The sequence below is a fragment of the Anas acuta genome, chromosome 31 (genome assembly GCF_963932015.1).
Source record: "Anas acuta chromosome 31, bAnaAcu1.1, whole genome shotgun sequence".
Lineage (NCBI taxonomy): Eukaryota > Metazoa > Chordata > Aves > Anseriformes > Anatidae > Anas > Anas acuta.
Genome location: NC_089009.1, coordinates 880236 through 894656, shown reverse-complemented (window position 1 = coordinate 894656; position 14421 = coordinate 880236). Strand labels below are relative to the sequence as shown.

At 53.2% G+C, this 14421-nt stretch overlaps 3 protein-coding genes and 1 long non-coding RNA gene across 8 annotated transcripts in view; 1 reads left to right on the top strand and 3 right to left on the bottom strand.

Annotated features, from left to right (window-relative positions):
• Positions 1-14299, bottom strand: part of LOC137846247 (butyrophilin subfamily 3 member A2-like) — a 137244-nt gene extending 122945 nt beyond the window's left edge. Inside the window, exons 1-4 of one of the 5 annotated variants that reach the window (XM_068664094.1) lie at positions 8202-14104; positions 7449-7796; positions 6461-6742; positions 6153-6331 (exon numbers count right to left, since the gene is read on the bottom strand). In XM_068664094.1, coding sequence (XP_068520195.1) covers positions 6168-6331; positions 6461-6742; positions 7449-7796; positions 8202-8301 — 894 coding nt within the window. In that variant the 5' untranslated portion in view covers positions 8302-14104 and the 3' untranslated portion in view covers positions 6153-6167. Of the gene's footprint in view, positions 1-6152; positions 6743-7448; positions 7797-8201 lie in introns of those variants that run through there. The other 4 variants (XM_068664089.1, XM_068664088.1, XM_068664092.1 and 1 more) reach the window with 4 other exon arrangements.
• Positions 1-14421, top strand: part of LOC137846204 (butyrophilin subfamily 3 member A1-like) — a 228584-nt gene that overhangs the window by 16335 nt on the left and 197828 nt on the right. The gene's annotated exons all lie outside the window — the stretch shown is intronic.
• Positions 3441-4861, bottom strand: LOC137846306 (butyrophilin subfamily 1 member A1-like). The gene is made up of 4 exons (XM_068664253.1): positions 4783-4861; positions 4665-4685; positions 4474-4506; positions 3441-4296 (listed from the first exon to the last, which is right to left on the bottom strand). Exons 1-4 carry the CDS (start codon positions 4844-4846, stop codon positions 3761-3763), a joined length of 654 nt encoding a protein of 217 aa, XP_068520354.1. The 5' UTR covers positions 4847-4861; the 3' UTR covers positions 3441-3760.
• On the bottom strand, positions 4915-5828 carry LOC137846345 (uncharacterized). Its single transcript, XR_011090476.1, has 2 exons — positions 5387-5828; positions 4915-5287 (listed from the first exon to the last, which is right to left on the bottom strand). It is a non-coding gene; the product is annotated as an uncharacterized lncRNA (long non-coding RNA).

Below are 14421 nucleotides of genomic sequence, written 5' to 3'. Positions count from 1 at the left end.
GATCCTCTGGGAAACTGTGTCAAAAGCCTTGCTGAAATCCAAAAATATCACATCAGCTGGTTTCCCTTGGTCAACTAGATGGGTGATTTTATCATAAAAGGAAACCAAATTTGTTAGGCAGGACCTACCCCTCATGAACCCATGTTGGCTGGGAACAATGACAACGCTGTTCCCCAGGTCCGCTTAAGTAACTTCAAAAATCATATTCTCTATAATTTTACCAAACAGTTCGCGCAGGCTGGGCGAGCAGGTGGGGCACTCTCACCACTCTTTTGCAGCGGTCTTTCCCATCAGTACTAGTAACCTGCTTGCAAAGTGCCTGGCCATGGTATCAAACAGGCAGAAAACCATGGTTTCTGTATCTCTTGCGGCCAGTCCAGCTGCAGTCACCAATATAGCTATTCAAACGGAGGGCTTGGGGAAACACACCGCCGTCCAGGTCTTGGAGAGGCAGGTGACCTGTTCTCTGAAAACACCAGTGATAGGACCGCGGGAATGGCGTTAAGCAGGGGAAGTTTAGTCTGGACATCAGGAAGAGGTTCTTCATGAAGGCGGTGGTTGCACACTGGAACAGGCTCCTCAGGGATCAGTCACTGCAACAGTCCTGCCTGAATTTAAAAAGCGATTGGACTGTGCACTTAGTCACAGGGTCTAAACTTCTGGGCAGACCTGTGCGGTGCCAGGAGTTGGACTTGATGATCCTTATGGGTCCCTTCCAACTCAGGATACTCAATTATTCTATGATGTTATGAAATTGGCTGGAAAGCTGTGCAGATGAAATGGATCTGGGGGTTTTGCTCAACGCTCACCTGAACATGAGCCAGCAGTGTGCCCAAGTGGCCAAGAATGCCAATGACATCCTGGCCTGTATCAGACATAGCATGGCCAGTAGGATCAGAGAGGTGATTGTACCCCTGTACGTTGCCCTGGAGAGGCTGCACCTCAAGTACTGTGTTCAATTTTGGGCCAGGATGTGCAGGAGAAGGAGGTGTGCTGGGAGTGGGAGCCCTCTCTGCAGCATTTAGGCAGGTGAAAAAGAGCCAAAAAGGCAACCGAGACAGTGACCATATTGTGCGAAAGAACTAAAGGGAAAGTGAAACCCAGACAGGGAAAGAAGTGGGCTCGGGTCCCCCCTGCCCCATGGCAGCACATTTGCCAGGCCCAGGGGGGAGAGCCCCCAGCAGCCCCGCGGGATCCTACCTGAACCCAGCTGGAGGAGGAGCAGAGTGACGAGGGACGTTAGGAGGCCCCTGGCATGGCCGCTGAGGCTGGGGAGGCTGCAGCCCTAGGGAAGACCCATCTGTGCTGAAGCAGGAGCAGGAGCTGGGGGCAAAAACAAGAGAGAGGGGACCAAGGGGCTGCAGGCACCACAGGCGGATGGGGAAGGAATCCCCCTAGGCCTGGACACAAATAGCCACAGCCAGCAGCGCCTTGGACAGGGTGCAGAGCCTGCACTTATATCACGGGCTGGGGGACACAGCAGGCAGCCCCCAGGGGTTCTTCTCATGAGGAGCCCCACCGACAGAGAGGTCCCTCACTGCACCCAGCAGAGCTGCAGAAAGCACAAGGCTACTCCCAACTTTCCTAACCTTTGCCCAACTCCTGGCAGCAGTAACCCTCTGGGAGCAATTTTCCCCCTTAGTTGATTGGAGCAAAGGGATTGGAGGCTGCAGGGTATGGGGAGCAACTGGGTGCCAAGTCCAGTGCTGCCACAGTTCGCTTAACGTTGTGTGGGCAAAGAGCAAGCCCTGCTTCTGGCTCCAATTAAGCAGTCACGGTAGAAGGTCAGCTCACATTGGCAGTGATCTTTTTCTAGAGCTTAGGTGGGTAATGAATCTTTACATCCTCTGGAAGGGAGGTCAGGCAATATGGGAGGGCTACAGAGAAAAGGTTTGTCTTTATAAGCAAAATATTTGTATGGCCAAAGCTGACTTCACATTGAACCTGAACAGTACTGTGATGGGTATTGAAATGGACTTAGAAAAATACTTTAACTCCAAAAGTAGGACCAGAAAAAACATTGGTCTGTTAACTGATGGGGATGGTGTCCTCACAAACAAGGACATCAACAACGCAGAGATGTTTAACACTTTCTTTGCCTTTGTCTTCAACATTGACAATGGGCACTGGGACCTGAGGTGCCATGTGTTGGAGTGTCATGACTGTGGGAATGATAAACTCCCAGCCAACCCTAAATTTTTGTGGGATTTCCTTCTACATATGGATGCATACAAGACTATAGGGCCGTATAGCATTAATCCTAGATTAATCAGAGAACTGGCAGATGTCATCAGGAAATCTAAATAAATTACTTTTGAAATATCCGTCAGAATCCAGAGAGGTCATAGAATCATAGAGTATCCCGAGTTGGAAGGGAGCCATAAGGATCATCAAGTCCAACTCCTGGCACCGCACAGGTCTGCCCAAAAGTTAGACCCTGTGACTAAGTGCACAGTCCAATCCCTTCTTAAATTCAGGCAGGCTTGGTGCAGTGACCACTTCCCTGGGGAGCCTGTTCCAGTGTGCAACCACCCCCTTCATGAAGAACCTCTTCCTGATGTCCAGACTAAACTTCCCCTGCTTAACGCCATTCCCGCGGGTCCTATCACTGGTGTTTACAGAGAACAGGTCACCTGCCTCTCCAAGACCTGGATGGCGGTGTGTTTCCCCGAGCCCTCCGTTTGAGTAGCTACATCTACACTATGGCCTAGTGGGTGACATTGGTGGTAGAGGGATTGTTGGACCACATGACCTTGGAGGTCTTTTCCAACTTGAATCTGATCAGCTGAACTTCTCTGATCAGCTGAAAGCTGAGACCACCTGCTGCCTCTGGATGTGGAGATTCCAAGAGCCTGAAGCCTCCTGCGGGCACAGCCTCTGCAGAGCCTGTGTGATGGGAGGCTGGCAGCTCTTTGGGTGCCCCCAAGGGCAGGGCAATGACACAGCTGAGACAAGTGGGCACCAGGCACCAGCTGGGGAAGTGAGGCAGCTGGAGCTTTGGTTCCTCCTAGTTTTGACTAACAGGACCAACACCAAGGAGCCGGTCTGCTGCAAGATGCCTTCCCAGGCAGCAAAGCCTCAGGACAGAAAGCACCAAAGCACCACAGCTCCCCGAACTGCACAATGTTCGAGGTTCCCACAGACCCAGTCCTTTCCAGTGCTTTCCCTGTCCTTCATGGGATGGATTCCACAGCATCCTGCCCTCCCCAAGCCCTCCCACAGCATCCAACTCAGAAAGCATCCCAGCCCTGCAACATCCTGGCCTCAGAGCATCCAAACACGAGAACAATTTCACTGCCCGCACCAGCAGACATGCTCCGGCTCAAATCCAGCTTCCACTGGACTTTTTTGCCCTGCCACTTCAAGTTTCCTGTTCTTTTGGAGGTATGCAGCTTCCTTCAATAATGATTTAAAATATTCACACGCTGGGATTTTCCATGTTCAGAACTTGATTTATTCATTTACAAGGAGTATTACTAACTCTTTTACATATAAATCCATGCTCTATACTTCATGCTTTAACACACAAAGCCAAATTCATCACTGGAGTTAGAGGCAGGTTTCCCAAAAATGAAGTAAAAGGGCTGCCTGAAGTCAGTACCCTCCACCAGCTGCCACAGGTCTCAGCGTGCAGGGAGAAACACAGGGCAGCCCCTGGCCCCACTGCCCCTCATTCCTGCAGTGCTCCTGCAGGTCTAAGGAGAGGTTATGCAGGAGTGGCTGGAGAAGGGCAGGAGCTCCCCAGGGCTGGGGACAGGGTCTACAGGGTGCTGTCCCTCAGGTACAGCTGGGCATTTGTCCCCAGAAAGAACCAGGGGCGCATGCTCTCCCCTTTCAGGAAGACATCTGTGAAAATGAAGATCTCGACCCCATTGTCAGCATTGATAAAAGACACCTGCCCCTGGGTACAGTCAAGACAGACCCAGATCCTCGTGGGGACAGGGGACAGGTACAAGGGGGTGGGAGGAGATGTGAGAGACATGAGCTCCCCCTCATAGTACTGCACAGCCCAGATCCCTTCTTCAGGGCTCATGTTGATCCACCCCTTCCTCTTCAACGATGCCCTGGCCACCCCCACAGCCAAACTTGAACACTTTCCCTTCTCCCCCTCTAGCTCCACCTCCCAGCAGTGCCTCCCCTCTCTGAACTCCTCACAGCCCAGAACGCAGCATCTAGTGTCAAATCTCTCCGGGGCTTTGGGCACCTGCTGCCGTTCAGTTTCTCGTCTCACACTGCTGTTGTCCTGAGACAGGACAAGCATGGGATGAGCCGTGTCTGGATCCAGGGTCACCCTCACTGCAGGGACAGAAGGAGCCAGGCCATCAAGGGCAGAGCTCAGCCCTGGGCAGGCTTTCCCCAGCTCAGGGCCAGGAGCTGCCCCACGGGGCAGGAGATGGGGCACCTCTTAGCTCCTGAACATGGCCCACCAGGGGTAGGAGGAGCACTGCAGAGGGCAACTCAACACACACCTACCTCTATTATGAGACAGCAGAAAATGTCTCCATGCTGGAAGGAGAGGGGAGAGCTGGTCACAGCCCATGGCTGGTGCCCAGTGGGTGTGGGCAGGGTGAGGGGCCAGCCCTGGGCTGCTCTGTCCCAGCTGCCCACCCTCCCCTGCACATCACCTTGACATTGCCCTTGGGCCCAAGCTCAGGAACACTCACCCTGCTCTGCAGCTTGTTCCCCTGGAAAAGAAAGCAAAAGCAATATCTGATGAGAGGGGAGAGCTTCTCGCCCCATGCCTGAACCCCAAACTGCTTTGTTATGGTACAGGATACTCACTGAGCTTTGCATCTTTTTTCTCTGCCAAACAAAAGCAAAAAGAAAGCATGATGGAAAGGGACATCTTGCCTTCTCAAAATGCCCACTGGTAGAACCCAAATTCCTTCATTTGAGGGATGGATCGGTACTCACCCTGCTCTTTGGCTAGTTCCCCTGCATAAGAAAAGCAAAAACACTTGGTGAGAGAGTACAGATTCTCATTACATGAGAACCCATTTTCTTTGGGTTCAGGGACAAAGACTCAGTCAGTCTTGAAGACTGGCGCTCTAGAAATGAGAAGAAAATCATGGTGAGAGGAAACAGCTTCCCATCCCATTGCGATGACCCCAAATACATTCATAGTTTGATGGAGACTTACCAGCCTTTGCACGGTATTCATCTGGAAAAGAAAGAGAAAATCCTTGGAGTGCTCTGTCCCAGCTGCCCACCCTCCTCTAAATATCACCTTGGCCTTGCCCTGGGGCCCAAGCACATGGACACTCACCCAACTCTGCTTCTCGTTCCGCTGGAAAAGTAAAGCAAAAGCAAGGCAGGATAAGAAGGGAGATCTTCTCATCTGACTGATGCTTATGGGAAAACATTGGGTTTACGAATGTAGACTTACCTAACTTTCGAACTTTTTTAATGGAAAAGGAAAGAGAAGTCAATGTGTGACCAGAAGGCAGTGCTTCACATTCCATGGCTACTCCCATAGCTAGACTCTTAAATATTTTTCTGAGGTAAGTGTGCACAGAGCACCTTCCTCCGATTTTGGGAGGGACTGGACTAACATGGAACAAGACCCAACTTTGAGCAAGGCTCATGCGTGTGGAGCCGTAAGGACAGACACTTGTGCAGCTCTCTGCACCGTGCCACCAAAACACAAGTGGAAGTGAATGGGGATGGGTGGAGGACGTCCCTGTCTGAGAAGCGTCACAGCAGAGCGGGGCAGCCCCGCATCTTGCTCCCTATCCCCACCTTGATCCCCGTTCCTTTCAGCCATCCCAGCCGTGTCCTGGGCAGCTCCAGCCCCAGAACTCCCCACTCCCACCCCAGGCTCCAGCTGCTCCTCCAGCACCCCCGAGCCACCAGCACACAAGCCCCCAGAGCCCACCCAGACCAGACCCTCCCGCACAGACACCACTTCCCCAGGGGCTGGGGACAGGGACTGCAAGGACTCACCCAGCTCTCGCCTCTGTGCCTCTGAAAAGCAAAGGCGGAGGAAGAGGTGGTGAGCAGAGCAGCTTGGTTGCTGGCTGGGAACATGTGCAGGGGGGCTGCGCCTCGCCACCAGCCCCACGCTGCAGCTGTGCTCCCTGGTTTCCCACCCAAGACAATCCTAAGGCCTTTGGCATCCCCAGGAGAACATTCCCTTCCTCCTCCTACGCACCTCCCTGGGCCAGGGCTCAGCCCTGCTCCAGACCCACGCGGGTCCCTGCAGAACACCTCCCTGCGCTCCACCCCTGCGCTGCCAGCTTACCTTGCTTTCGAAAGAGATAAACACCAAGGCCAATGGACACAGCCAAAATCATGAGGACCATCCAGGTCTCGGCATTGTGGAAGAAGGGAGCTGAGAAAAGGCACCAGGACAAGGGCTGCATTTCTATGCCCGCAGGTGGAAGAGCAAGTCCCAGACTTGTCCTGGGCTGGGACAAGTGCAGGGGCCAGGAACACCTCATCCTGACTGTGCCATTTGTACCTGAGATGTGCAGGGATGATTCCCGTTCCTGCTGGAGGCGGCTGTTCCTCACCACGCAGGACAAGGGCCCCTCCACGCTCCCGGTCACAATGATGGCGCCTTTGATTTCAAAGAGCCCCTCCTGGTCCTGGGAATGTGTCTGGGAGACCGAGGGCAGGTGCTGCCCGCGAGCATCCCTCCACAGCAGCTGCGGCTTCGGGTACCAGCTGGCCGATCGACACTGCACCCAGACGCCTCCGGCCTCGTAGCCCCCCAGGAAGAGGTGGGGGTCAGCGCCTGTGGCTGGGGGAAGAGCCCGTGGCTGGGGCTTGACATGGGGAGGGATTCATTTCAATTCAAAGGCCCCATCTACTCCCGTGCCAACACAGCCCTGCCCAGCCACTGCCTCAGGGGCTCAGGGACTGGGCGCTCCACGTACCCAAGTAAACCCCAAACCACCACGGCTGGTGCCAGAACAAGAGAGCAGGGCTGCAGAATGCCAATGCCCCCAAATCGCCCAGAAAACCCAGGTGCCAAGGTTCAGCACCTCCAGGCAGTGTCTCTGCACCAAGCTGTGCTGGTTCAAGTATCCCTGAGAGTTCCAGACATCATCTCAGGTCTCCCCCAGCAGAAAAAGCAAAATTGTTGACATCGAGATGCTCAGAGGTTTCTACCCAGGCACAGTGTTTGTTCCCATGGTTCGCACTGCTGAAGAAGCTGCTCAGCAGCCTGTGCCCAGTGCCCTCAAAGTTTCATGGGGGTAGAGTTCAAAGAGGCCACTGAGACTGAATGAAATCATTTCGTTCTTTCTGAATAAAAAGCCTGCAAGGGGCACAAGTGTGCTCCTTGCTGGACAAGTGCTCACAGAGAGAGGAGGAGAAGCCCCATCAGACTTAACTTTTTGAGAGGCCTCTCAGATGGCCATGAGGATGGGACAGGGTCCTGGGTGGGACTCAGGAACTCAGGGACACCTGCACCATCCCCTGAAAGCCTCACCCCAGCCACTAACCTGACACCTCCAGATGCACCGTTGCTTCATCATAAGCGTCACCATCTCCCACAGTGCAAATGTACACGCCATCATCTGAGGGTCTCAGCCCGGAGATTCGCAAGTCCAGGCTTCCAGCAGAGAGGCCATCTCTGACCAACTCTGTCCTCCCGACATATGCTTCCATCTGCTCCCCGTACAGGTCCTGTCCATTGTGGTAGTGGTGCACTGTCTCAGAGAACTTGTCCCGGATCCACCTGACCTCCAAGCTGCGAGCATCCCGGCGAGGGGACAAGTGGCAGGGCAGCACGACATCCTGCCCCACGGTGGCAGTGAGAGTCTGGCCTGGTCCCTCCACTCTGGACTGGGCTGGGCAATGGAGAAGGGCACAGGGAGTAGGTGATATTTTGCCATCATAAATTTAGGGTCAGTGAGTGACAAAAGGCGAGCTGTGTGTGACTTGGTGCGTGCTGTGTCCGCCTTGTCCTGTTGGATACCAGGGCAACAGGAGAGAGAGAGGGAGGATGTGCAGGAGAAGGAGGGGTGCTGGGAGTGGGAGCCCTCTCTGCAGCATTCAGGTAAATTAAGAAGAGCCAGAACATGCAGCTGAGGCAGTGCCCGTATTGCATGAAAGAACCAAAGGGAAAGCGAAACCCAATGGGGACTGAGCTGTGGGCTCAGGTTCCCCCTGTCCCACAGCAGCTCCCCTGCCCCATATCATCAAGTCTGTCAGTCCCAGGGGGGAGAGCCCCCAGCAGCCCCGCAGGATCCTACCTGAGCCCAGCCGGAGGAGGAGCAGAGTGACGAGGGAAGTCAGGAGGCCCCTGGCATGGCTGGTGAGGCTGGGGTGGCCGCAGCCCCAGGGGAGAACCATCTGTGCTGCAGTGGGAGCAGGAACTGGGGGCAAAAACAAGAGAAGAGAGAGGGGACTCAGGGGCTTCAGGCACTGCAGGCAGATGGGGAAGGAGTCCCCCTAGGCCTGGACACAAAGAGCCACAGCCAGCAGCACCTTGGGCAGGGCGCAGAGCCTGCGCTTATCACGGGCTGGGGGACACAGCAGGCAGCCCCCAGGGGTTCTTCTCCAAAGGAGCCCCACCAACGGAGAGGTCCCTCACGGCACCCAGTCGAGCTGTGGAAAGCACAAGGCTACGCCCAAGTTCCCTAACCTTTGCCCAACTCCTGGCAGCAATAACCCTCTGGGAGCAATTTTCCCCCTTAGTTGATGGGAGCCAATGGCTCCAGAGCAGAGAGGGATTGGAGGCTGCATGGTATAGGGAGCAACTGGGTGCCAAGTCCAGTGCTGCCACAGTTTACTTTACGTTGTATGGGCAAAGAGCAAGCCCTGCTCCTGGCTCCAATTAAGCAGTCACGGTAGAAGGTCAGCTCACATTGGCAGTGATCTTTTTCTAGAGCTTAGGTGGGTAATGAATCTTTACATCCTCTGGAAGGGAGGTCAGGCAATATGGGAGGGCTACAGAGAAAAGGTTTGTCTTTATAAGCAAAAAATTTGTACAGCCAAAGCTGACTTCACGTTGAACCTGAACAGTACTGTGATGGGTGTTGAAATGGACTTAGAAAAAAATTTTAACTCCAAAAGTAGGACCAGAAAAAACATTGGTCTGTTAACTGATGGGGATGGTGTCCTCACAAACAAGGACATTGACAACGCAGAGATGTTTAACACTTTCTTTGCCTTTGTCTTCATCATTGACAATGGGACCTGAGGTGCCATGCATTGGAGTCGTGACTGTGGGAATGATAAACTCCCAGCCAACCCTAAATTTTTGTGGGATTTGCTTCTACATGTGGATGCATACAAGACTATAGGATTAATCCTAGAGTACTCAGAGAACTGGCAGATGTCATCAGGAAATCTAAATAAATTACTTTTGAAATATCCTTCGGAATCCAGAGAGGTCATAAAATCATAGAATATCCTGAGTTGGAAGGGAGCCATAAGGATCATCAAGTCCAACTCCTGGCACCGCACGGGTCTGCCCAAAAGTTAGACCCTGTGACTAAGTGCACAATCCAATCACTTCTTAAATTCAGGCAGGCTTGGTGCAGTGACTGCTTCCCTGGGGAGCCTGTTCCAGTGTGCAACCACCGCCTTCGTGAAGAACCTCTTCCTGATGTCCAGCCTAAACTTCCCCTGCCTCAGCTTAACACCGTTCCCGCGGGTCCTATCACTGGTGTTTACAGAGAATAGGTAACCTGCCTCTCAACTCCCCCTCGCAAGAAGGAAGTTGTAGACCTGTAGTGGGTTTACGTGGCAAGGTTTTGGTAGCAGGGGGCCATGGGGTGGTTTCTGCGAGAAGGATCTAGAAGCTGCCTCATGAAGCTTGACTGTGGAAGACCCCTGCCGGAGCAGATTCGGGGCCAGAGCTGTAGCCTGTTGAGAGGAGACCACGCAGGAGCAGGTGACCTGGCAGGAACTGCTGCCCATGGGGGACCCAGGTTGGAGCAGTTTGCTCCTGAGGGATGGACCCCGTGGTACGGACCCATATCTGGAGCAGTTCTGGAAGATCAGCTGCCTGTGGGAAGCCCACTCTGGATCAGTTCATCAAGGACTGTATCCCGTGGGTGGGACCCCACAGCACAGGGGACAAGAGTGACCGAGAAGGAGCGGCAGAGAAGAAGCGCTGTAGACTGACCATAACCCCATTCCCCTGTTCCCCTGCACCACTTGGGGAGAGGAGGTGGAAGAGGGTGGATGGGGGGGGGAAGGTGCTTTTGGTTTCTTTCCTTTGTTTCTCACCTCTCTAGCTTGTTAGTAATAAGCAATAAATCTTACTATCTCCCTATGCAGAGACTGTTTTGCCCGTTACAATAATTACTGAGTGATCTTCTTGTCCTTATCTCAACTTTTGAGCCCCTTTCATGGTATTTTCTCCCCATTCCTCTTTGAGGAGGGAGTGAGAGAGCAGCTGTGGTGGAGCTCGGCTGCCCACTCGAGCAGAACCAGAACAAGACCGTGATGAGGTCCCCCCTCAGCCTCTTCTTCAGGCTGAACAGGCCCAGTGCCCTCAGCCACTCCTCATACGTCTTCCCCTCTAGGCCCTTCACCATCTTTGCCGCCCTCCTCTGGACACTCTCCAACAGTTTAATGTCCTTTTTGTACTGTGGTGCCCAGAACTGCACAAACTATACTCAAGGTGAGGCCGCACCAGTGCAGAGCAGAGTGGGACAATCACTTCCCTCAACTGACTAGCGATGCTGTGCTCAATGCACCCCAGGATGCAGTTGGCCATCCTGGCTGCCAGGGCACACTGCTGGCTCATATTCAACTTGCTGTCAACCACAACCCCCAGATCCCTCTCCGTGGGGCTGCTCTCCAGCATCTCATCGCCCAGTCTGTACGTATAGCCAGGATTACCCCGTCCCAGGTGCAGGACCCAGCACTTGCTCTTGTTAAATTTCATGTGGTTGGTGATTGCCCAGCTCAAACCTGGTCAGATCACCCAATCTGTCCAGGTCTCTCTGCAAGGCATTTCCACCCTCAACAGAGTCCACAACACCTCCAAGTTTGGTGTCTTTGGCAAAATTTGCTCAGAACACCTTCTAGTCCTACATCCAAATCTTTTATAAAAACATTGAAGAGGACTGGCCCTAAAATGGAGCCTTGGGGGACCCCACTAGTGACCATCCGCCAGCCTGATGTGGCCCCATTTACCACAACCCTTTGAGCCCTGCCCGTCAGCCAATTGTTCACCCATTGTATGATGTTTTCGTTTAGTTGTATGCTGGACATTTTATCCAGTAGGATCCTCTGGGAAACTGTGTCAAAAGCCTTGCTGAAATCCAAAAATATCACATCAGCTGGTTTCCCTTGGTCAACTAGATGGGTGATTTTATCATAAAAGGAAACCAAATTTGTTAGGCAGGACCTACCCCTCATGAACCCATGTTGGCTGGGAACAATGACAACGCTGTTCCCCAGGTCCGCTTAAGTAACTTCAAAAATCATATTCTCTATAATTTTACCAAACAGTTCGCGCAGGCTGGGCGAGCAGGTGGGGCACTCTCACCACTCTTTTGCAGCGGTCTTTCCCATCAGTACTAGTAACCTGCTTGCAAAGTGCCTGGCCATGGTATCAAACAGGCAGAAAACCATGGTTTCTGTATCTCTTGCGGCCAGTCCAGCTGCAGTCACCAATATAGCTATTCAAACGGAGGGCTTGGGGAAACACACCGCCGTCCAGGTCTTGGAGAGGCAGGTGACCTGTTCTCTGAAAACACCAGTGATAGGACCGCGGGAATGGCGTTAAGCAGGGGAAGTTTAGTCTGGACATCAGGAAGAGGTTCTTCATGAAGGCGGTGGTTGCACACTGGAACAGGCTCCTCAGGGATCAGTCACTGCAACAGTCCTGCCTGAATTTAAAAAGCGATTGGACTGTGCACTTAGTCACAGGGTCTAAACTTCTGGGCAGACCTGTGCGGTGCCAGGAGTTGGACTTGATGATCCTTATGGGTCCCTTCCAACTCAGGATACTCAATTATTCTATGATGTTATGAAATTGGCTGGAAAGCTGTGCAGATGAAATGGATCTGGGGGTTTTGCTCAACGCTCACCTGAACATGAGCCAGCAGTGTGCCCAAGTGGCCAAGAATGCCAATGACATCCTGGCCTGTATCAGACATAGCATGGCCAGTAGGATCAGAGAGGTGATTGTACCCCTGTACGTTGCCCTGGAGAGGCTGCACCTCAAGTACTGTGTTCAATTTTGGGCCAGGATGTGCAGGAGAAGGAGGTGTGCTGGGAGTGGGAGCCCTCTCTGCAGCATTTAGGCAGGTGAAAAAGAGCCAAAAAGGCAACCGAGACAGTGACCATATTGTGCGAAAGAACTAAAGGGAAAGTGAAACCCAGACAGGGAAAGAAGTGGGCTCGGGTCCCCCCTGCCCCATGGCAGCACATTTGCCAGGCCCAGGGGGGAGAGCCCCCAGCAGCCCCGCGGGATCCTACCTGAACCCAGCTGGAGGAGGAGCAGAGTGACGAGGGACGTTAGGAGGCCCCTGGCATGGCCGCTGAGGCTGGGGAGGCTGCAGCCCTAGGGAAGACCCATCTGTGCTGAAGCAGGAGCAGGAGCTGGGGGCAAAAACAAGAGAGAGGGGACCAAGGGGCTGCAGGCACCACAGGCGGATGGGGAAGGAATCCCCCTAGGCCTGGACACAAATAGCCACAGCCAGCAGCGCCTTGGACAGGGTGCAGAGCCTGCACTTATATCACGGGCTGGGGGACACAGCAGGCAGCCCCCAGGGGTTCTTCTCATGAGGAGCCCCACCGACAGAGAGGTCCCTCACTGCACCCAGCAGAGCTGCAGAAAGCACAAGGCTACTCCCAACTTTCCTAACCTTTGCCCAACTCCTGGCAGCAGTAACCCTCTGGGAGCAATTTTCCCCCTTAGTTGATTGGAGCAAAGGGATTGGAGGCTGCAGGGTATGGGGAGCAACTGGGTGCCAAGTCCAGTGCTGCCACAGTTCGCTTAACGTTGTGTGGGCAAAGAGCAAGCCCTGCTTCTGGCTCCAATTAAGCAGTCACGGTAGAAGGTCAGCTCACATTGGCAGTGATCTTTTTCTAGAGCTTAGGTGGGTAATGAATCTTTACATCCTCTGGAAGGGAGGTCAGGCAATATGGGAGGGCTACAGAGAAAAGGTTTGTCTTTATAAGCAAAATATTTGTATGGCCAAAGCTGACTTCACATTGAACCTGAACAGTACTGTGATGGGTATTGAAATGGACTTAGAAAAATACTTTAACTCCAAAAGTAGGACCAGAAAAAACATTGGTCTGTTAACTGATGGGGATGGTGTCCTCACAAACAAGGACATCAACAACGCAGAGATGTTTAACACTTTCTTTGCCTTTGTCTTCAACATTGACAATGGGCACTGGGACCTGAGGTGCCATGTGTTGGAGTGTCGTGACTGTGGGAATGATAAACTCCCAGCCAACCCTAAATTTTTGTGGGATTTCCTTCTACATATGGATGCATACAAGACTATAGGGCCGTATAGCATTAATCCTAGATTAATCAGAGAACTGGCAGATGTCATCAGGAAATCTAAATAAATTACTTTTGAAATATCCGTCAGAATCCAGAGAGGTCATAGAATCATAGAGTATCCCGAGTTGGAAGGGAGCCATAAGGATCATCAAGTCCAACTCCTGGCACCGCACAGGTCTGCCCAAAAGTTAGACCCTGTGACTAAGTGCACAGTCCAATCCCTTCTTAAATTCAGGCAGGCTTGGTGCAGTGACCACTTCCCTGGGGAGCCTGTTCCAGTGTGCAACCACCCCCTTCATGAAGAACCTCTTCCTGATGTCCAGACTAAACTTCCCCTGCTTAACGCCATTCCCGCGGGTCCTATCACTGGTGTTTACAGAGAACAGGTCACCTGCCTCTCCAAGACCTGGATGGCGGTGTGTTTCCCCGAGCCCTCCGTTTGAGTAGCTACATCTACACTATGGCCTAGTGGGTGACATTGGTGGTAGAGGGATTGTTGGACCACATGACCTTGGAGGTCTTTTCCAACTTGAATCTGATCAGCTGAACTTCTCTGATCAGCTGAAAGCTGAGACCACCTGCTGCCTCTGGATGTGGAGATTCCAAGAGCCTGAAGCCTCCTGCGGGCACAGCCTCTGCAGAGCCTGTGTGATGGGAGGCTGGCAGCTCTTTGGGTGCCCCCAAGGGCAGGGCAATGACACAGCTGAGACAAGTGGGCACCAGGCACCAGCTGGGGAAGTGAGGCAGCTGGAGCTTTGGTTCCTCCTAGTTTTGACTAACAGGACCAACACCAAGGAGCCGGTCTGCTGCAAGATGCCTTCCCAGGCAGCAAAGCCTCAGGACAGAAAGCACCAAAGCACCACAGCTCCCCGAACTGCACAATGTTCGAGGTTCCCACAGACCCAGTCCTTTCCAGTGCTTTCCCTGTCCTTCATGGGATGGATTCCACAGCATCCTGCCCTCCCCAAGCCCTCCCACAGCATCCAACT